Consider the following 23001-nt stretch of genomic DNA (forward strand, 5'->3'; position numbering starts at 1 on the left):
ATCCGAGACCAGGGGAAAGAGACGGCGGAAGGAGATTGGAAGAAATTTAAAGACTATCTTAAGAAATACTGTAAAATTGTTGATTGTTAAGACGATGTTGATTCTGATTTTAAGGGGTTGCTAGCTGTAATTATATGTAACATGAAAAGAAAGCTTAAAAATTCAAATGAAATTAAGGGAAGGATTTGCTGAAGAGAATCAATCAGAGATTGGAATGCAGTAAGGAGAGGCATGAGGAGGTCGGGAAAGTAAGTTTTATGAACATAAGGGAATGAAGTTATACATGTGGTTTTTTGTTTTTTGTATGTATTTTTGTCTATTGTTTATGCTTTTTTCTTTTTTTTCTTTTTGATTTTTGTGATTTTTATGTTATATAAACTTCTGAAAATGTTAATAAATATTTTATATATATAAAAAAAGAAATATGCAAATTGAGACAAAATGGATTGTATTCAACTAGTCTTTAATCAGAGAATACCCATTGAAACAAATGGCTCTAACTTAGTCATGTTAATCAATGTGAACATCAACCGATATTTTTAAATATGGGTTTCTGATTGGATTCTTTAAAAAATTGCAGATTAATGTGTGGAAACAGGACGGAGAAGATCTATGAATGAATATGTGCAAAACTGAGATGAGACAGAAATAGACTGATCCACTCGTTCCCAATACGCAAGGATAGTTCAAGATAGCATGACACAAAGGAGGAGATAATTGAGGTCAGGTATTCTTGTCACAGGTGTTTTTTGGGCAGTTTCTAAGCGGACGCACTAAAAATAGCTTCTGCAGATTGTACCTGGAGGCTGTTTGAAATCTACTTGCAGACATTTCTTTTTAAATATGAAATTTAGATCCAATAGGCAAGGAAACATCCCTGTTTGGATCACCTGGTGTTTTCACTTTTACCTAAAAGCATCTGCGATGGGGTAGGGGAGGTCCCAACTGACCAGAGCAGGAGCAGCAGAGTATTTCAATAAAAATAAAACAACATGGTACAGTCCACACAGAACGAAGTAGGGTAGAGTTCTGATCTGCAAATTGGCACAGATGGCGCAAAAGTCCACTGGGCTGCAACCGGGTGAACTGTAGCGTTTTGCCGTGTTTGCACAAACCTAAAAAAACACGCAACCCCCCCTCAAACTACTGAGAAGGAAAAGTGGGACATTACTGGTTCATATTCATCGGCGTGTTTTTCAAGCTGGCTCAAAAGCGACGCAAGGCCTCCTGGCGCTGCCACGAGCTCAGAGACGGAGCAGCTGTATTTCTCGTCCGCTGAACCAGATGTGAAGGTGCGACATCTTGATATTGGTGGCAAATCCATTGGGAGAAGAGACGGCGGGTTACTAAAGGAAAAGGAAAAGAAGACAAAGAAGGGAATCAAAATTTAGGTTGGCTGAAATGCCTCTGGAGGAGGGTTGAAATTGCAACGGTGGCAATTTATTGATTATATTTTTAACCCATCTCTTGATTCTGAAATGGGATCCTCAGGGCAGTTCACTGGTTTAAAAGACCATCCACACGGCCAAAGCAGAGGAGATGGAGGTAGCCACATTGTAGCTATGTGTTTGCCCTGTTCACCTACATGGGAATGTAGGAGTCAGACCATTATCCATTTAGCACAGTGCTGTTTGCACTGACTGGGCAGGGGTCTCTCCCAGCCATACCTAGAGATGCCATGGATTGAACTCAGGACCCTCTGCATGGAAAGTCGGTGCTCTGAATGAATAGCAGGACTGGGACATTATTTTTCAATCAAAAGTGGTATGTGGGTGAAGGGAGCTGAATCCTCAAGGCTAGGGTTTGGTGAATATGCCAATTTTGGTTCCTCTCAGTTTCTAGCTTTTCCAGTCTTAAGTTCAGCTCTCCATACTTCCACTTCAGTTTGCAAATTTATTTTTTAACAGTCCTTGTGAAAATTCACCAGCGTTTTCCTGAAAACAACCCCTAAATTACACACTTCTCTATATGCAATTTTACCAAATGCACACGTTATTGCAAACCAAATCCCCCTAATGGAATGCATGTATATCATTTCCACTAATACACGTGTTTTATATTTACCCTAGTATATGTACTTTTGGACACATTACCTGGCCAGAGAGCTGCATTGCAAAATTCAGAGGTGCAAATTTTGAAAGGTGACTTTGTTTTGGTTCGTGTTGCTTTGGAAAGCATGATTTAGTAAGTTCGCCTTCAGATGCAAATGGAGTCAAATTTCCCCTCCCTCCCTACCCTAGAGTTTACCTCTCTGCAGCCAATCAGCCCAGGCATTTTTCTCTTAAGTCAGTCCCTTTTCAGTTATCAGAACAGGGTTTGGAAGAAAGAGAGGAATTTGTTGCTCTCTTGCTGCAACTGCAATCCCACCCCCAACTGAAACGGATGCAAAAATTAGGATTTCACCTCAAACCCCATTTTAGACATGAATGGGGAATGTTAGGTGCACAGCAAACATGGTTTCCCCCTGTGAGTCTGGCAGGACTCACAACTTATCATGTTAAAAACCAAACTATAGGACTAAATTAATTTAACGAAACGAGCCAACAGCACATGCCTGTTCTCAGTTTCTGGTTTCCCTGGTGTCTCATGCGGAGCACAATATATAGTGCGAATAGTTTCCTCTTGGCTGCAGGGCGTTTCATAAGGACTAGATGCCTCAGCTGCTGATTTGTTGGGGTTTTGGTACAGGGCGGAGCTCCATTTTGTGCTCGCTATCTGGGTTGCATTCGCAGGAAGCTCCTCCCCTCCACTCCCGCTGCTGTCGCTGTAGCTGTCCCTTCGAGAGGGGGACTTGATCCGCTTCCTGCCCTTGTCGGTGGCTTCGTTTTCGTCAGAGCTGTCGTCTTGCTCCCCGTTAGGTTGCTGAAGGTTGCCTTTGCTGACATCAGGGAAAATCTGCTGAGGGGAATGGATTGGAGTCTGGAAGAAAAAGGACAAGGAAGTATGGCAGAAAGGTGACCAAGCATGACGGCTGCGGTTTCAGAGAGCGGGTGTCACAAAGTACTTTGGAGGCTATTAAACTCCTACACCAGATTAGTAAAAACACTTTTTGTTTGGGTGAAGCTTAAAAGGACCGCCTCTCCCCATATGAACCAACCCAGGCTTTGCAATCATCATCCAAGGCCCTTCTTCTAATGCCTCCTCGACGAGAGGTCTGGAGGGTGGCAACACAAGAACAGGCCTTTTCTGCAGTGGCTCCCCGTTTGAGGAATGCTCTCCCCAGGGTGATTCGGCTGGCGCCTTCGTTATACTTCTTTAGGCGAAAACGTTCCTCTTCAACCAGGCCTTTGGCTGATTATCACCCTATACCAGTGGTGCCCAAACCTTTTTCAAAGAGGGCCAGATTTGATGAAGTGAAGGGCCGTGGGGGTTGACCAAAGTTGCTGAGCTTTTTTTAGGATTGAAGTTGAGGTTTTGTTTTAGGATTTTACCCCAGGAAATAAACCGCCACAGGGACCGAATTAAATTGACTGACAGGCAGGATTGGGCCCTCAAAACAGACTTTGGACATGCCTGCCCTATACACTTTTAAATATGATTGCAGGAGGAGGGGATTATTGGTCTGTTTTTGTTTTTATTCTATATTTTGTGTTTTTTATATTGTAATTTTATGTTGCAAAGTGCCCAGAGAGCTACGGATGAAGAACGGTATGCAAATAATAATAATAATAATAATAATAATAATAATAATAATAATAATAATAATACAGTGGTACCTCTGGTTACATACTTAATTCGTTCCGGAGGTCCGTTCTTAACCTGAAACTGTTCTTAACCTGAAGCACCACTTTAGCTAATGTGGCCTCCTGCTGCTGCTGTGCCACCGGAGCCCAATTTCTGTTCTCATCCTGAAGCAAAGTTCTTAACCCGAGGTAATATTTCTGGCTTCGCGGAGTCTGTAACCTGAAGCGTATGTAACCCGAGGTACCACTGTAATGGAATCTTTGATGCACCTTTTCATAAAAAGTCACTCATAACACCCAACGTACTACCATTCTTACCAGCAGAGAAGGGTCAATTTCGGGTAGTATCCCAGGAAGTGGCCTGCAGAGGAGAAGGGTGACTTCGGGAGATGTTCCCCTAAGAGCTGAAATAACCTCCTAGATGTAGAAGAGATTCAAAAATCAGGCACAAACGCTGAACAGGAAGGTGCGTCTACAACTGAAACAAGCGAACAGAAAGAGGTGCTGACCTGCTGGGACAGTCCCTTTAGAGACGCTCCGTTCACTTTCAGGATGACGTCCCCAACCTCGATCTGTCCGCTTTCTGCAGCCGGTTGCCCTGGGAACAGCTTTTTAACCCTGACTATGCTGGAACCTGGCTGCTCTGGAGAAACGCTGTCCTCTCGGCAGAAACTGAAGCCTAGGCCCGAGCTGTTTTTCACCAGCTTCACCTCAAACGTGTTGTCTGCAGAAAAGAAAGGCGAATGTCATTGCGGCACGTGGAGACGCTTGATCTCACTCGCTGGTCATGCTTCAAACACTCTCCTCAGGCACCAAGATGCATAAGTACACATCCACAACAAATGGAAAGCAGAAAAATCGATACTCACGCAGCCTAAGATGCTCTGGTTGCTGCAGAAGTATGAGAACAGAACATTTTTATACCACTCGTTAGAAACTTGGGACAAGTTGTCCGTCAAGCGAAAGCAGCCAGTACTCCAGAAATTAACTAGACAAGGCTACTTCCACACCATTCATTTAAGCCACTGTGATACAACTTTAACAGCCATGGATTCACCCAAAGAATCTTAGGAACTGAAGTTTATTAAGGATGCCGAGAGTTGTTAGACCGTTATTACCTTCACAGAGCTGCAATCCCCAGAATTTTCTGGAAGGAGGGGTTGATTGCAAAACCGCTCTGGGAATTGTAGCTTCCCAAGATTCCCTGGGGGCAAGCTATGACTGTTGAAGTGGTACCATAGTGCTTTAAACATAGGTGCGGACGCAGTCCGAGCCACGTGGAGGAGTGCAGAATGGAGGGTGTCAAACGTGAACAATAACTGAATCTGGGAGAAGGGGTACAAATACAAACCTTCATAATTTAACTCCTTTGGAACATAGGGCAAGTGATAACAAAAAACCAAACCGAACAACCCTGGATATGAATAAATACACTAATAGATAGGAATTCTTTTCTTCACACAAGGGGCCCGGTTTACTTCCAATGGCAACCAAGTCTCAAGCGGGAAAACTGAAACGAACATCAGTAATGACAACTAAAAAGTCTGTAAAGGTTGATGAGAGTTGTTAAGAAGTCCGCTATCTCCCCCACAGAGCTACAATGTGCTTTAACAATCAATCCATCCCAGGGAACTCTTGAGAACTGTAGATCTGTGAGGGGAACAAGGGCCTCCTAACAGCTCTCAGCACCCTTAACAAACCCTTAACCCCCATCGTTCAGCCCGGACACTGAGGTCCAGCTCTGAAGGCCTCCTGGCAGTTCCCTCACCGTGAGAAGTGAGGTTACATGGAACCAGGCAAAGGGCCTTCTTGGTAGTGGCGCCGTTCCATCAGATGTCAAGGAAATAAATAACTATCTGACTTTCAGAAGACACCTGAAGGCAGCCCTGTTTAGGGAAGTTTTTAATGTTTGATGTTTTATCGTGTTTTTAATATTGTGTTGGGAGCCGCCCAGAGTGGCTGGGGAAACCCAGCCAGATGGGTGGAATATAAATAATAAATTATTATTATTATGGCGTTCCCAAGATTCTTTGGGGAAAGGCGAGACTGTTTAAAGTGGTGTCATAGTGCTTTAAATGTATAGTGCGAATGGGGCCATAGGAAGGGGGAGAAAGGAGAACTGGAAGTGATGAAAACAGAGAACAGGTAGGTCAGGTAAGCAAGTAAGCGATGATTCTTGCTTGAAGGAGAAGCAGGCTAATAATAATTACGGTCATTACTGTTTCATCCAAATGGTTTAATTGAGCTCATGGACCAGCCCTGTAGGGCCACTATTATTTTAATGAACTGAATAGAGTGAAAGATTATGAGTCATTGGAAGAAGGGGAGTGTGTGTGTGTAAACTTAATAGTGTTTAGTTTATTTTTAAAGTTATTTTGTTAATAATGATTCTAAATGCCCTAGTGATTTGTTAATCATAAACAGTGGTACCTCGGCTGTCAAACGTAATCCGTTCCGGAAGAATGTTTGACTTCCGAAACGTTTGACAACTGAGGCGCAAAAGGTGGTCGGCAAAGTCAATGGAGAAAAATTTTTAAAAATGCAGAAGCCGTTTGACTTCCGAGGCGTGTTCGAAAACGAAAGCAATTACTTCCGCATTTTCAACAATCAGGTTCCGAAACATTTGGCTTCTGAGACGCTCGAAAACTGAAGTACCACTGTACTATGACTCACACTGTAAGTGTGATATTAGCTTTTTTATTTATTTTTTGTTACTGTTAATAGTGTTTTATAGATGGCAATTGTTTTAAGGATAATCTGTTAATTACATGATATGATTCACACTGTACTTGTGATATTCTATTCTATTATTATGGTTATTTATTTGTTGCTTGTAAGCCAATTGACTGGTATTCATTTGACTGGAAATGGAATAGAAATACAATCAATCAATCAATCAATCAATCAGGCAATTCTACTCAAAGGGCTTGACACTGCAGTTGTTCTAATGAGATGTTATGTCTCGGTCCACTGGCCTGCCATTCTAGAGATAAAAATAACCCATTGAGGCTCAAGCCCACTTTGCATTCTGACAGAATCTCACCGTCAGTGACAAAGTTGTAGTCTCTGGCATGCGTCATTTTCTTCCCAGGTCTTTCTGGGGCCTCCCTGTGATTGGGCTGGTTTGGAGGTGTGCACTGTGGCGTAACTGGAGCATGGACTCTGGCGGCTGGAGGCTGGCCCTTTTCCAACACCAGGCGAACCTCCTGAAGGAACAAGCGTACAGACACTTAGCCGTGGAAATAAAAGAAAAGGTCAGCACAGGTTGAGGTATGCAGCACCAGGGCCTTTTTAGTGTTGGCTCCACACCTGTGGAATGCTCTCCCCACAACTGAGGTGCATGTCGCCGCGCCATTGTTTCCTTTTAGGAAACAGGAAAAGACACAACTCTTCTGACCAGCTCATGGATGAGGGTATCAGCAGATGAAATGATTTGTGAATAATTTTCTTGAATGGATAACCAATTCACGTCGCGAATCTCCTAAGAAATGAATGCTTGCATTTGAGTCTTGCCTTTGCCAGTTGTTCTTGTTGTTTAGTTGTTTAGTCATGTCCGACTCTTCATGACCCCATGGACCAGAGCACGCCAGGCACTCCTGTCTTCCACTGCCTCCCGCAGTTTGGTCAAACTCATGCTGGTAGTTTCAAGAACACTGTCCAACCACCTCGTCCTCTGTCGTCCCCTTCTCCTTGTGCCCTCCATCTTTCCCAACATCAGGGTCTTTTCCAGGGAGTCTTCTCTTCTTATGAGGTGGCCAAAGTATTGGAGCCTCAGCTTCAGGATCTGTCCTTCCAGTGACTACTCAGGGCTGATTTCCTTCAGAATGGAGAGGTTTGATCTTCTTGCAGTCCATGGGACTCTCAAGAGTCTCCTCCGGCACCATAATTCAAAAGCATCAATTCTTCGGTGATCAGCCTTCTTCATGGTCCAGCTCTCACTTCCATACATCACTACTGGGTATGGAACCCCAAATAAGGAAGTAGTCCTGCATTGCAGCAGCAGCCAGAATATGCAGACGGCACCAGGATTAGCTTGACCTTTGCCACACAGTTCTGGAAGAGCCACCACATACCTGACCATATCTTTGAAGATGGCAGCAGCACAGCCTAACATTTCAAAAGCCACAGTTCCTGGGGATACTCTGGCAGCTGCTGTTTTTGCCATACGGGGGAGAGCAGCGGCTGCCAGAATAAGCAAGCCACTTCTGCTATGACTGAGAATGGCTTGGTGGATGGTGGCAGAAGCAATAGTCGTTCCTCCTCCCAGGAACTTCCTGCAACTTAGAAATGCAACATAGGAATTGGCCCCAGAGAAACAAGGCTGTAAACCTCCTACCTGGCCGGTATTCCTCAGGATTTCCACAGCTTGTTTATGGGTAGCTCCTTCCAAAGTAACCCCGTTGACAGAAAGCACACGGTCACCTAGAACCAACAACAAAGGGTTATAGGAATCCCGTAAGCAGAGGCTAAGCACAACCCAACAAAATACCGTATTTTTTGCTCTATAAGACTCACTTTCCCCCTCCTAAAAAGTAAGGGGGAATGTGTGTGCGTCTTATGGAGCGAATGCAGGCTGCGCAGCTATCCCAGAAGCCAGAACAGCAAGAGGAATTGCTGCTTTCACTGCGCAGCGATCCCTCTTGCTGTTCTGGCTTCTGAGATTCAGAATATTTTTTTTCTTGTTTTCCTCCTCCAAAAACTAGGAGCGTCTTGTGGTCTGGTGCGTCTTATAGAGCGAAAAATACAGTAAATATCTTCTCTCAGCTCCAGTCAATAGCCATTCATTTGAGAAAGACTTGTGCAGGATAAAGCACCAGTGGAATGAAAACATGAACAGAACCTTCTTGGCCAGGTCAAGGGTCCGTCAAGACCAGCGTCCTGTTTCCAATAGTGGGCAGCCAGATGTCCCTGAATCTGACCAGCTATCCCTGCCCCCAGCATCTGATCTCCAGAAATATGCTGCCTCTGTACACTGAGGTCCTAAAAGCTACTGAGGCTGGTAGGGTCTTGACAGGCCCAGCTAAGTGCCCCCCTTTTCTCATATTCTCCAAGAATCCCGGCTATTCAGGAAGCTGCAAAACCCCAACGTGAAAATAAAGGTTAATTATACTTGCCTTTTTGAATTCTACCATCAGCTTCAGCTGCTCCCTTAGGAATAACAGCTTTTACATACAGGCCTCCATGCCTCACGTTCGTGTTCACACCACCCTGCAGATTAATAAATTGGACGAATGTTACGACCTTAATGGAAAGTCAGATATCCAAAAACCAACCCAATCCTTTAAAGGAATCCAGAACATACTCATGCAGGCTATCAGCAAGGACAAGCGGCAGCCAAAAATGAAACCCAAAAAGAATTATTATTTTTCTTTTCTTTTTTGAGCCCCATGCAAGCAAAGAGATGGTTCCCAAGGCTTCTTCTGGGTACAGAATTCTAGTTTAAAGTTCTGGTAACAGAACTATTGAGAATATTTGTGAAGGTTAACAAAGCATGAGTCTGAGGGTATATCATGCATGCCATTCAGATATAGACAGACACAGAGAGGGGGAAACTAAGGTACACTTCTTCCTCTTGAGTTATGGAAAGCTCAGTTGGGGAGGGGGGAGAAGGAAACTTTAGTAGGCTAGGTGGTGGGTTTCTTCTAATGTTTGAAAATGCAGTTTGGTCACCATTTCTTGCTAAGTTTACTGTGCCTTTAACTGCTGCACAACAGGCCAGAATCCATCAGGTGAAGCTCTCCCCACTGCTGTAGCTCCAAAAAGGGAAAAGCTCAATTGTTGTATTTCTTTTTGCACAACATTGCAGAAAGCACAATTGGGGGAGGGGGGAACCTGTCCACTTTAAGAAACGTGGTTCTTGAGCAAGAAGGGGTCTATGAATCCCTAAACTGGAGGGATCTGAGGCTCTTCAGAACTGTTGGCCTCCCACTCCCATTGACCCAGCCAGCACGGCCAATGACGATGGGAGGTGTAGCTCAGTAACAACTGTAGGGCTACAAGTTCCCCATTCCTGCTTTACGCAAAAGGCTACTCCTTCCTTAAGAGTGTCCACTTCCTATGCTTTTAAACTAGCAGCCTTATTTTAGTATGCTTAAAGGTAAAGGTAAAGGGACCCCTGACCATTAGGTCCAGTCATGGCCGACTCTGGGGTTGCGGCGCTCATCTCGCTTTATCGGCCAAGGTAGCCGGCGTACAGCTTCTGCGTCATGTGGCCAGCATGACTAAGCTGGTGAACCAGAGCAGCGCACGGAAACACCGTTTACCCTCCCGCCGGAGTGGTACCTATTTATCTACTTGCACTGTGGTGTGCTTTCGAACTGCTAGGTTGGCAGGAGCAGGGACCGAGTAATGGGAGCTCACCCCGTCGCGGGGATTTGAACTGCTGACCTTCTGATCAGCAAGTCCTAGGCTCTGTGGTTTAACCCACAGCACTACCTGTGTCCCTTTTTTATGCTTACTTTTAAATGTATGCTCAGTAGGTTCACTCCTATGTAGGTGTTAATAGGATTCCAAGCTGACAGCATTTAGTACAGGGCCAGCGAAACACATTTGCTTTCTGTTTCAGATTAGAAATTGCAACCAATGTGCTCACAATACTGTGCAAGTGTGCTACAGGGAAGCAGGAAATGTGTTTTAATTTTTATGGCAAACTGATTTACTTTGAAAAGGATGAGAACTCTAGATAATTTGGACAAATGCCTCGGGGAATATGCCTGAGCTGATCTCCTTGGGTGAGCCACAAATACCTCTTCTAGTGATCTGCATTTACTCAACTCTCCTTGTCCAAACTGCTTTCCAAAATTATGAGATGCAATCCTTCAATCTGATCTTTGGAAAGTGAACCAAAGATTGCCATTAAAAAAGCACTTTCAGACACCCCCACAAAAAGCAATAAACACAAGGCACACGGCATTGTATACCCGCTTTCGGAGTTTTATCTTTAAAGTGACATTGTCAAGTAGTTGCAGCCCATTAAGTATGAACGATCATGTACAGAGCTCAGCTTACGTTCTTATAAAATTGAAGAGAGGCATGCCAAAAAGTGAGGTTACTGCTGCCAGCTTCTAACCCAGAAATGGTCAATATGCTGAGCAGTCAAGAGTCAATGCAATTGCAGGTTCTTCTACCCTGTTCCTCCTGCCCCCTCCCCAAATTTACTGGGGTGGGGTGCAACTAAAACTCTGCTTGATACAACAGGCAGAGTGGGGTGTTTGCGCAAATGAAGGGATGGAGGCAGAACAAGGTGAAAGAAGGCATAGCTGTGCCACCTCCCTCAGCATCCATGAGTTACAACTCAAAGAAATTGTGCACAAATATAAATATTTGGTAGTATTCTGCTTCGCAACCAGCAGAGGGAGCTCAGAGGATGTGTGACAAGGCTATATGCGGTCAGGTGCCAATAAATGGCAACAGAACCACATACAAAGTCAAGAGTTAAGCTTGAGAGGTAATTCACTGATTTCAGCTGTCTTTCTGCAGGGAGAAGGAGAGTCACAACTGCAATTCTGCAGCGTTCTAAATACAAGTAGGGAAAGTACGTGTTTTTGTTGTTGTTGCTTCCATTCTTGGTACGCACAGTAAGATGTTAGGAAACTCGATTCTGATCTCAGCCGTAGTTTACGCATGAATTAGGGCAGCTCTGCGTATCACGAGTGCTGTGGGAAATACTGGTATTTCACACAGGAAATACATAAAATGTGGATGCCCTACATGAGCATGTGGCAATAATGCTGGGTGGGAAACTTGTGGTCCTCCAGATGTTGTGGAAAGCAACTCCCATCATCCTAGAATCTGGCAATTTTGGTTTTTCCTCGGTTTCTGATTTTCCAATCCTAAATTCAGTTGTGCACAAAAATTCGAATTTTTTTTTTAATCATGAACTTTTACCACTATTTTTGTGAGAATTTCTCCCAATATACATGTTGGAATAATTTTTTTGCTGAATGTACATGCTTTAGAAAAGTGATTTCCTCTCAAATAATGCATGTTGAATGTTATTTCCCCTAATAAACACATTTTTATGGACACTTCATCCCAGTGTATGCGTTTTTGTACACATTACATGGCATTGCAAAAGTCGGGGAACTGCAAATTTCGAACGATGGCTGTCTTTTGGCTCCTGCATCATTTTGGAAAACGAAAACAGGGAGGTTTGCCTTTAACGGAGAACTCAATTGAATTGCTCCCCCAAACCTAGCTGGAGTCCAACAATATGTGATGCACAACATAGTTTGCTTTACTGTGGTGTATGAACCAAGTCACTCTGTGTGTGCATTTTTTTCCGAACAAAACATAACACTCGGGTTTCTCTGGATGTGCAGAACTTGCCCTGAGTCCTTCCCCTTTGCATGTAATGTCATGCAGAACCTTAGCCTTGAGAGTTGTTGAGAGAAGTTAAATATTAGCAGCAGGTTTAACTACTTGACAGTGCCTCTTTAAGGTCCACTGCTACCCTGTAAACCATACATTTTTAACAGGTTGCTTGGAGTGGAGGAAAAAAGAGAAAACAGGTAAAAACCTTGTCGAACAGTACCGTGACACTTATTCCCAAGCCGTTATCATTTTTGGCCAGTTCGACCTCAAAGATATCTCCAGGTTTAAGAGGCGGTGAAGAAAACTTTTTAGAATTCATTGAGTTGGCCAAATTCATGAAGTAAGGCTCCTTTACAAAAAACAGACAAAAAAAACAGAGAGAGAGGAAAAGACAAAAAAAAGAGAGTATACCCTGTTAGAGAGATGATTTGTGATTAGGACTGTATTACATATTCAGCAGGGATAGACAAAGGTTTGAAACGGGGGTAAAATGAGATTACACGTACATAAATATTTACACATGCACAAACACAACGCAAATAAAAAACAGGGAAGCACTCTCGAAATCTAAGCAGATATATCCAAATGCAACTACCATTTGATGCAGTGTTTCAGGCGACATTCATGATGTTATGGATCAAAGCGTCTGCAGTGACAGATCTCCCAGAATGAAGGAATCAATATGCCAATATTTGCTTGGGTCAGATACACTGCCAAAATTGCTTGGCGTGATGCAGCCATGTGTGGGCAGCTGATCTATAAAAGCATTATGTGCCTGAGCAAGCGGTCAGCTGACCTACAGGACCCTCATGTGACCCGGTCACAGAAGGCACCAGGTGGGCAAGTTTTGGCTAAGGAGCAGGAGGGGTAGGATAAAGGATGTTAAAATGGGATTTTAACATCCCCCCGAGGGGGGTGGGGTGGGATATTCCAGGGTCAGACTAAGAGGGAAATAGTAAAGGTAAAGGGACCCCTGACCATTAGGTCCAGTTGTGACAGACTCTGGGGTTGCGGCACTCATCTTGCTTTATTGGCTGAGGGAGCCGGCATACAGCTTCTGGGTCATGTGGCCAGCATGACTAAGCCGCTACTGGCGAACCAGAGCAGCACACAGAAACGCTATTTACCTTCCCACCGGAGCATACCTATCTAACTACTTGCACTTTGACGTGCTTTCGAACTGCTAGGTTGGCAGGAGCAGGGACCGAGCAACGGGAGCTCACCCCGCCGACCTTCTGATTGGCAAGTCCTAGGCTTCTGTGGTTTAACCCACAGCGCATGTAAATAAGCTCCTATTTCTGCTGCCTAGGAAGGAGGCATAAAGCAAGGAGATCTCTGGGGTACTCCATACACAGGAGATGGAGAAATTCTCTATGTCACCCAAAGAAAGCCATTGCCCAGACCATACCTACTCCACATGGACTTTCTTTCCACCCTTGGGTGTCCTTATCTGAATGGAATATAGCTCCATCACAAAAAACGGCCCTTGCCTGTAAACAATTTCTGTGACTTATAGAGGCAATGAAAATTACCCTGATAGGGCTGCAGCAGGGCTAATAGTCAAAGTGGGTGGGGGAGAAGTAAAATGAGAGGAAATAAATGTTGCATAAATGACTCATGTCTTGGCCTACTGAATCCGCCACGATTATCCCATAAGGCAGCCGTCGCCACCTGGAACAGCATCTAACTCTCGATAAAGCGTTTAGCGTGCTGCTGTCCTGTTTACCAGCAACCCTCCTGTTGAGACCTCAATAAGCGGAGACATCTCAAGTGTCCATTTCCCAGGCAGGTGGGGATTTGCCGGGGTGGGCAACCTCACGATAAATAGCGCAAGCGTGCTGAAATGGGCTTTCCGGAGGGCTCTTTTGAAACCAAAACCAAGCTCTTGTCTTCTCTTTTGCTGATCACATAGGCTAATATACACTTGCAAGGAATTTCTCCTTGGGGGAAAAAAAGCCCCCAAAGCGTTAGTAAAAGGTGCCAGAGCGGTTAAGCAATGGAAGCGCCAGTGGCCGATCCCCACCCAGTCCATCTCACTCCCTTGTTTTAATTTCGAAACAAACCGGTAATTATAGTAAGACCTCATCCACACCATGAATTGAAAGCACTCTTATACCACTTTCACAACTGTGGCTTGCCCCAAGGAATCCTGGGAACTGTTAAGAGAGCTGAAAGTTCCTAGGAGACCCCATCTCTCCTCACAAAGCTACCATTTGAAGAGGTTGAGCAATTAATCCTCTTTCCCAAGGAACTCTGGGTACCGGCAGCTCCGTGAGGGAACTAGGGGTCCCCTAACAACTCTCAGCCCCTTAAGAAACCAGTTCCCAGAATTCTTTGGGGGGGGGAACATGGCTGTTTAAAGCAGCATCATGGCGCTTTAAAGGTATTGTGTGGATGGTATGGAGATAAAAAACACACAAAGTGGTATAGAAATGGACTATGCCTTTTTGGCGGCCGCTGTTGCTGGTTCCTGGCTGCTGGAGTAAGTGGCTTCATCCATGTCAGAATCTCCTCGGTCAGAATACTCCACGGTCTCTGCCGTCCCAGAGTTTTTGGCCTTTGCTGTGTTTGCCTCCGAAGATGCTCCGCTTCTTTCGCTGAATTTGGAAAGGGCAAGCTGGGAATCGATGCAATTCTGGTATTCCGGCTGGGGCTTCTCGCCGATATGGTTGCCGAAACCACCGTTTGTTTGGCTCTGGGACAGGCTGGCGCTCTCAGTCCTGGAGTCTTGGGAGCTGAGGCTTCCGTCCCGTTTACCCGAGCCAAGGCCAGATAAGCTCCCAGAGGTAGGCCTCTGCTGGCTCAGCGGCCGGTTGTGTTCCTCTGAAGAAGACTCTGCCTCATTGTCTGGTGTCAGTGGCGGCCTTTTAAAATACCCCTTTGTGCCACTGAGGAGATTTGATGGTGCTAAGGAGAAAGGGAAATTCCCAATAGTAAGCATTATTTAAATAACCTAATACAGTCATAAAGGTAAAGGTAAAGGGACCCCTGATCATTAGGTCCAGTCGTGTCCGACTCTGGGGTTGAGGCGCTCATCTTGCTTTACTGGCCGAGGGAGCCAGCGTACAGTTTCCGGGTCATGTGGCCAGCATGACTAAGCCGCTTCTGGCGAACCAGAGCAGCACACAGAAATGCCGTTTCCCTTCCCGCCGGAGTGGTACCTATTTATCTACTTGCACTTTGATGTGCTTTCAAACTGCTAGGTTGGCAGGAGCCGGGACCGAGCACCGGGAACTCACCCTGTCGCGGGGATTCGAACCGCTGACCTTCTAATCGGCAAGTTCTAGGCTCTGTGGTTTAACTCAATACACTCATACCTTGGGTTAAATATGCTTCAGGTTGAGCATTTTCAGGTTACACTCCGTGGCGACCCGGAAGTAATGGAACGCGTTATTTCCGGGTTTTGCCGCTAGTGCACGCGCAGACGCTCAAAATGACGTCACGCGCATGCACAGAAGCGGCGAATCGCGGCCCACGCATATGCAGACGCGGGTTCCGTTCTACTCAGGATGCGAACAGGGCTTCGGAACGGATCCCGTTCGCATCCAGAGGTACCACTGTACACTGGTCAGTTGAGACATACATATCTCAGCTTAATAATCCAAAAGATGCACAGGTCTTGTGCCTGGTTGCTCCATCCTACAGCCAAATCCTTCCCTCTTTCCATCTCAGCCGTACATGGGCCACAAGAAATCAGAACCCTACTGAGTTCCAGACAACTGGTAAAAACTGTCTTATTTCATGAGGCCTTTGCACCGGAATGCTTCTCAGATGTTTCATGTTTTATTTCCTTTGGAGATTTAAATTTTAAGTTTTGGAGGTTTAATTTAGTTTTAAATTTTTCTATATTGTATGTTTTTATTGCTGCACGCCACTGTGTCGTGAAAGGTGGGAAATAAAATTTCAAGCCAACAAGCAAATAAATAATAAATAAAATACATTACGCTGCAATTTCCTATTACATCTGAACTGAGAATCTGATTGCCAAGATCCTAAATCATGCTTGGAAGCTGGATTTAAGATCGTTATCTGTTCTGATCTTGGTAATCCTACTTCAGATATAACAGGGAGCAATGGATTCTTGATGCAGAAAATGTTGGAACCACAACGCATCAGGATGAGACGAAGGAAGGCTCGTCCGAGGATAGAATGTGCAGGTACAGAAATCCTGTGTGGGCCTCAGTTTCACCTCACATTTTTAGCTTTCAGTACTCAAACCTGCCAGTATTAAAGGTAACGCTGAGAGGATTTACAGGCCCAAGAGCAAACGAAAGACAGAACTCCAACCAAACATGGCCGGTGAGAGGATTTGGGGGCCAGCATCAGCCCTGGGATCGATGAACATGTCAATTTCATTTTCTCTCAGTTCTTAATTTTTTCTTCAGTCTTAAGCTTTAATTCTTCACATTTCTGCTTCAGTTTGCGAATTTATTTTTGAAGTGCCCTTGTGTGTGGATCCAGCACTTTTGTGTGGATTTCTCCTGTATTTTTATAAACAATTTTGCCTCATACATGTGGTTTCTTCCAAAGCAATTTCCCCTAATATTTTTGTATACTATTTTCACTAATATATGCATTTAGATGCACACTTCAGTATATGCATTTCTTTGTACAAATTACTTGGCTGGAGAACTGCATTGCAAAATTCCAAGATGTGTGAATTTTGAAGTACTGTATTGTCAAGTTTCAGTTTGTGTGTTGTTTTGGAAACTGCGAATCAGGTTTAGTTCACTTTTAAATGCAAATTGACCTGAATTTCCCCTCCATCCCTAATTGGCACCCAGGTCAGGAAACTTTAGGCCAAACTGACCCTTTCCTTAATGGCCTTTTAAGCAGCTTATAAAAACATTTTTGCTTCAACAGGCCTTTAGTCTGGTTTCCCCTCATGCGAAGCCTTTTGGAGACTCCTAGCTCTCTGCTTTTACTACTTATAAGTTGGACTTTTGCTTTTGGAATTTTACTGTCTGCTTTTAGTGACTGCAAGTGTCCTTGTGGGCCTATCTGGGCTGAAAGGCAGGGTACAAATATTTAGACAGACAAACAAACAACCCTGATTTAATGAGCTATGTCAGCTTATCAATTCTATCCACCCCCAACTATCTGCAACTTTGCTCCAAAGCTGTCCCTTTCCTTCCACCCACAAGCTAATTTTATCGGATGATAAATTATGCTAGCTGGGTGTTAATTGGCAAGTTTTAGTGTTGCAGAACCCCTGGATATGTGGCCGAAGGTGTAGCCAATTCCTGCTAAAACCTGCTGTGTAACAGTGCCTTAAGGGGAACATGGAAATTACTTTCTAATTGCAACAACAAGAACAACTGCAACTGGGTTGAGCTATTGTGTATAGATGTACGAAAGGAGAAAAACTAAGCAGAATTTGCAGATTACACCAACTATTTATCTAAGACAGGGGTGAGGAATCTCTGGCCAGTGGGTCAAATTTGGCCCAGCATGGCTGTCTTCCCTGAACCATGCCTACCTACCTCATATGTGATGTCAGGTGTGACAGACATAGCTGGATCAATCACACAGCTGATCCCTGCAGGAAGTAGTTTTGCTAGAGCTCTGCTCTGTGCTTTGGCAAGAAAAGGTTTAGAAAGCAGCTTTGTGCTGTGGTTTCCAAGCACCCAACAACCAGGTGACTGTTAGGCACTTAGGAAGTGCTGCACAAGGGACTCTGACAGGTGGGCGGGATAATGCTGTTTGATTGACAGGTGGGGGCAGACAGCAAGCTTGCCCGTCAGGCAAAGAAAGGTCCTCACTGCTGATAACACTTAGTGGAATACCTTTTGTATGCCCCTCCTTAGGCTGCGAGATGACAAGGGTCACTTCTTCTGGAGCATGCTCAATAATTTCCAGCGCTGTGAGATGGCGGACCCCTTCCAAGCTCACACTGTTCACTGATATCAAGCGGTCCCCTATGGAGAGAGAATGATTCAGAGATCAAAACAATACATTTTACAGAGGGGCCATGGAGCAACCCACTGACTGCTGCAGATGTTCAACACCCATTTAGTGCTTGGTGCAATGCAAACGATGGACAAATCTGGCAATTTCAGTTTCTCATTTTTCCAATATTAAGTTTGGTTTGGCTCATTTCTGCCTATGTTTGCGTGAAAATATGGTAAAAAGGTAAAGGACCCCTGGATGGTTAAGTCCAGTCAAAGGCGACTATGGGGTTGTGGCGCTCATCTCGCTTTCAGGCCGAGGGAGCCTGTGTTTGTCCACAGACAGCTTTCCAGGTCATGTGGCCAGCATGACTAAACCGCTTCTGGTGCAACAGGACACTGTGACGAGTGCCAGAGCGCACAGAAACACTGTTTACCTTCCCGCTACAGTAGTACCTATTTATCTACTTGCACTGGTGTGCTTTCTAATTGCTAGGTTAGCAGGAGCTGGGACAGAGCAATGGGAGCTCACCCCGTCGTGGGGATTCGAACCACTGACCTTCCGATCGGCAAGCCCAAGAGGCTCAGTGGTTTAGACCATAGCGCCACCCACGTACACACACACGCACACACACACTGCATGAAAATTCATATGCATTTTCACCAATATTTAAGAAATTGTATGCAGTTTCCCCTAGCATATGCATTTCCCCAAGCAATGGCTCTCACGATGCCTTGAATGGGAAAGTCTTGTATCACATTGCCATAAGTTCTTCACAGGTTCTTTTGGACCCAGATTGAAATCATCTCCACACGGCCATAATGCTTACTGCGTGACTATCTTGGGTTAGTGACTATCTCTCAGCCTAACCTACCTCACATAGTCGTCATTTGGCTAAAATGGGTGCAGGGAAAGGTGGGGTGAAAATATAATAAGGATAAAACAAGTGTGATGGGTTATGTTTTGGTTGTTGGTGTCTAAATAAAAAACTTCAAAGCAGCTGTGTGGGACTGTTCATTTTCCCAGAGAATGAGTTATTTTTATCTTGCTTCTACCCCTGATCTACACAGTGCCCTTCTGAAGTTGCTGTTATTAGCCCCATTGGTTCTGGGGAGGGAGGGAAACAATGTCTCCCCAAGCAAATTAGACCCCACTCCGAGGGGTGTTTCAACAAAGGGAGAGAAAGAATAATGGATCTCTCTCACATCCCCGTCTAGTTTGGTCCTGATAAGAAGCACTGAAACTTTATTTTTCCAAGATGAGCTGTTAAGCTATAAACTAACAAACCAAACAACAGGCAGCCATCAATTGCAGACGGTTAGCAATATAGCTCGCCTACATAAAAAGTGTAATTGCCTGATAGGGCCATTCAATGCATTTCATTTTCCAAAATTAGTGGCAAGCGTGTCTTCCAATCATTTCTAATGTCATTGCTAATGGCAACATTCAGCATTTCAACATTAAATACGTATGCAGTACGTTTTGTCCATTATATTTGTTTTTTTAAGTCAATGTTTTTAATATTCTGGCAGTATTTCTACTGCTTTCTTTCAACATACAGTAGCAAGCCTAAGATTTACCTGGTTTTAGCGATCCCTGCAAATCTGCTGGTCCTCCAGGAGTTATTGAGTGAATGAAAATCCCAAGGTCAAGCTTTCCAGTTTTCTCCCCACCAGTGATCTGAAACCCTGTTTAAAGCAGTCATTTAGTAAATTTTGTAAAACATTCGTGGCAATGTTTCATGAGATTTTCAGAGACCCATTGACCATGGTTTACTAAGAATTTCATATTGGGTGTCCTCCAATATCTTAGATAAGGACAATGGTCAGTTTACTCCAATGGGGAATCTAGAGGTAGAGTTAGGTAGGACATAAGTCCATGCTGATGACTTTATATCAACAAGTGTTAAGTCTGTTCCAATACCTTTCTAAACCTGGGGACATTTCATTCAAAAACAAAGGCATCTTCCAGACTGAACTCCACCACAACCTGCTCCACCTAATCAAGCGGTATGCTCAATTTTTGTTCATTTCTATCTTTGCATATGGACTTTCAAAGTGACATCAACTCACCTAAGCCATACTTCTCATCTTTTTTCAAGTTTACCAAGCTGATCTCCCTTTCTGGCAACAACAGTGGGTTCTGCTTCGTTTGTAGAACGTCTGTAGGGAAAGGGAGGGGGGAAGTCACTGAGATACAGCAGGGTATATTTATTTCTTGGAACATGACATAACACGAAGGACTCGAAACCTTTCAAGTCAAGCTTCACTTGAATTTGCTGTGTAATTAAAAACAGCTCTTCTTGCATCTCAAGAGGGGCATTAATGATAGGGCTCAACACGGCTTCAACATTTTGGGGAAAGGAAGTTCTTCTCCTTCCTACATGAAACACATCCTTTAGGACATGCAATCTGGTGAACATTTAACAATTTTATCTCCACAAAGCAATCAGGCCCCGTTTTGAATATGTGTATATTAATGCATGCAGATTGCATCTAACTCAGCGCCTTTGCACGGTCTTCCAGAGTCAGATATTCCTCATGCAAGACAACTTATGGTTCTGGAAGTGATGCCATTGTACAGGGGCTTCATATACTGGAAGAACTAGCCAGGCCCACGCATGGGGAGGACAGCTGGGTCCACTTGCCCCGGGCCCTGAAGGGCTAAGCCGGCCAGCCCGCCCCCCCCGCTAGACTTTCGCTGTCATGCCAAGATTTTCTAACTTTATTCTAACAAGACTCCTTCCCTGGGCCTCAGACCAGCTCTGCATGGGCCTGCTTCCATAATATAAAGGTAAATGTACCCCTGACCATTAGGTCCAGTTGTGGACGACTCTGGGGTTGTACGCTCATCTCGCTCTATAGGCCGAGGGAGCTGGCGTTTGTCCGCAGACAGCTTCCAGGTCATGTGGCTAGCATGACTAAGCCACTTCTGACGAACCAGAGCAGCGCACGGAAATGCCGTTTACCTTCCCACCGGAGCGGTACCTATTTATCTACTTGCGCCTGGCATGCTTTCGAACTGCTAGGTTGGCAGGAGCAGGGACCACACAAAGGGAGCTCACCCCGTCGTGGGGATTCAAACCACCAACCTTCTGATCGGCAAGCCCTAGGCTCTGTGGTTTAGACCACAGCGCCACCCGAGTCCCTTATTCCATAATATAATGGAACTATATTAAACAGGGGCACGAGATGAGTGACTGGACCTGTGTGTGAAGTCCCCTGATCTCTCTCTCTTTTAAAGGACTCATAGCTCAGTGGGAGAGCCACATGCTCTGCATGCAAAAGGCTCCAGGTTCAATCCCCGACATCTCCAAGTAAAGCTGGAGATTTTGCAGTGCCACTGCCAGTCTGTGTTGGCAACACTGAGCTAGACAGCCCAGTTGTCCAATTGGTTATCAAGATAACTTCTTACATTCCACTGCAGCACAACTGTTTTTGTTGCAATGTTTATCTAGGAACAGGCTATCTGCTTTTTATAAAGAGAAGTTGTGGTACTTAAGTGCTTCAGTGAGGGGGGGGGGGAATCAGTATCACCAAAAATGACAGTATAGAATCACAGAATTGCAGAGGTGGAAGGGACAATGAGGAGGGTCACCTAGTGCAATGCCCTGCAACACACCCAACGTGGGGCTCAAACCCACGACCTTGAGATTAAGAGTCTCATGCTCTACCAACTGAGCTATCCCAGGATTAAGTCTGCACATGGTTCAAGTTAATTACTAATGGACCTTTAAAAATCCAATCATAAGGTCTAAATTTCATCGTAAAAAAGTACTGAATCAAACAATGCTGACCTACAACATAGGCTTGGCCAGTGTCTTCAGTGGATGAAGAATCAGATTCGTTTTTCCTTCTTTCTAGGCTGGAATTTAAACCTGCATGAGAGTGTGAACTAAAGGTGGTTGGGAAATGGCAAAAGAGAAGCAGTGAAAGAGAAGTGGAGAGGAAAACAGAACATAGAAGAGAACAAAGGAAAAAGGAAAAAAATAATAATCATATAAACATGACAAAGAAAACGCAAACTGGTGTAAAGGTAACACCACTTCTGGGCGTTAAGAATGCACCAGTGGGAATCAGTGAACATGGAGATGTTTATTCTGTGTGTGTAGAATCAGAGCTCCATGGGAATAAGTATGAAACAGCTGGTCGCAAAGAGATTTTAGGATGATGAAATGAAAACGAATCCTGCAGTTTTGCAAAATTGCAGTATGTCCTAACAGATAGTGACCCCTGACATCTGAGGCATGGCTCACTGAACTGTAAAAAGCTTAGGAAAATACAGTGGTACCTTGTTTTGAGTCCTGGATGCTCGGCGAAAAGGATACTCAACAAAGCACCACTCTGAGCATGCACATGGAGCGGTCTGCGCTTCTGCACATAGCGCGATTTAGCACTTCTGCACATGCGCGAGCGGCAAACCCAGAAGTAACCTGTTCCGGTACTTCTGGGTTTGCTGCGGACGGGGCAGACTTATACGGAGGTACCATTGTATAACAAGGTGAAAGTGCTGCAAAAATGCTCAGGAATTCACTTTCGATCCAAAACAATTCGAAAAATGGATCTCTGCTTACTTTTGGCCTGAAGACACCAATCGTTTAATATAGCCCAAGGATCCTAGCTCCTGACTACAGGGCATTAGGAAATGATGTAAATACAAGAGAGGACTTGGAGAATTTCTGCAGCAATGGTAACCGCCCTCCCTAAAAACGGTGTACACACGTTAACCAGAGCTTGCCATGAGGACAGCAACAGAAAAAAAGACCACTTCAAATGCTGCAACTTCCATGCGAATGGCACTGAGAAATGCTTAACCTGTGGCAGTGGCAGTGTGGCAAGGGCAAAAATGAAAAGCCTCTTATCCCATGCTTTGTCCCAGATGAACACACTGATTTCACTCCGCACAGGTGGCACTGCCTGTGTTTCAGGCTATGGAAGAGAGACTTTAAACCGGGGTGGGGAACCTGTGGCCCTTCAGATATTGATGGATCACAACTTCCGCCAACCCCTGACCAATAGGGCCAAGGTGGCAGAGGCTGATGGGAGCTGGAGTCCCACAGCATGTGGTGGGCCACATGATCTCAATTTCTACTTTAAACATTACACAGAGCATCTTC

At 44.7% G+C, this 23001-nt stretch overlaps 1 protein-coding gene across 11 annotated transcripts in view; it reads right to left on the reverse strand.

The window, feature by feature from the left end:
* PTPN13 (protein tyrosine phosphatase non-receptor type 13) overlaps positions 1–23001 on the reverse strand; it is a 158937-nt gene that overhangs the window by 21670 nt on the left and 114266 nt on the right. For 5 of the 11 annotated variants that reach the window (XM_083756213.1, XM_083756216.1, XM_083756217.1 and 2 more), the window contains 13 exons: positions 21682–21779; positions 19958–20047; positions 19466–19573; positions 17783–17914; positions 14440–14903; positions 12202–12345; positions 8798–8891; positions 8020–8105; positions 6727–6889; positions 4193–4407; positions 4002–4100; positions 2555–2919; positions 1172–1346 (listed from right to left, as the gene is read on the reverse strand). In XM_083756213.1, the coding sequence (XP_083612339.1) occupies positions 1172–1346; positions 2555–2919; positions 4002–4100; positions 4193–4407; positions 6727–6889; positions 8020–8105; positions 8798–8891; positions 12202–12345; positions 14440–14903; positions 17783–17914; positions 19466–19573; positions 19958–20047; positions 21682–21779 (2233 nt within the window). The remainder of the gene's footprint in view (positions 1–1171; positions 1347–2554; positions 2920–4001; positions 4101–4192; positions 4408–6726; positions 6890–8019; positions 8106–8797; positions 8892–12201; positions 12346–14439; positions 14904–17782; positions 17915–19465; positions 19574–19957; positions 20048–21681; positions 21780–23001) is intronic. The other 6 variants (XM_083756218.1, XM_083756219.1, XM_083756220.1 and 3 more) reach the window with 2 other exon arrangements.

This window comes from Podarcis gaigeae, assembly GCF_964106915.1.
Source record: "Podarcis gaigeae genome assembly, chromosome: 9".
Classification (NCBI taxonomy): Eukaryota; Metazoa; Chordata; class Lepidosauria; order Squamata; family Lacertidae; genus Podarcis; species Podarcis gaigeae.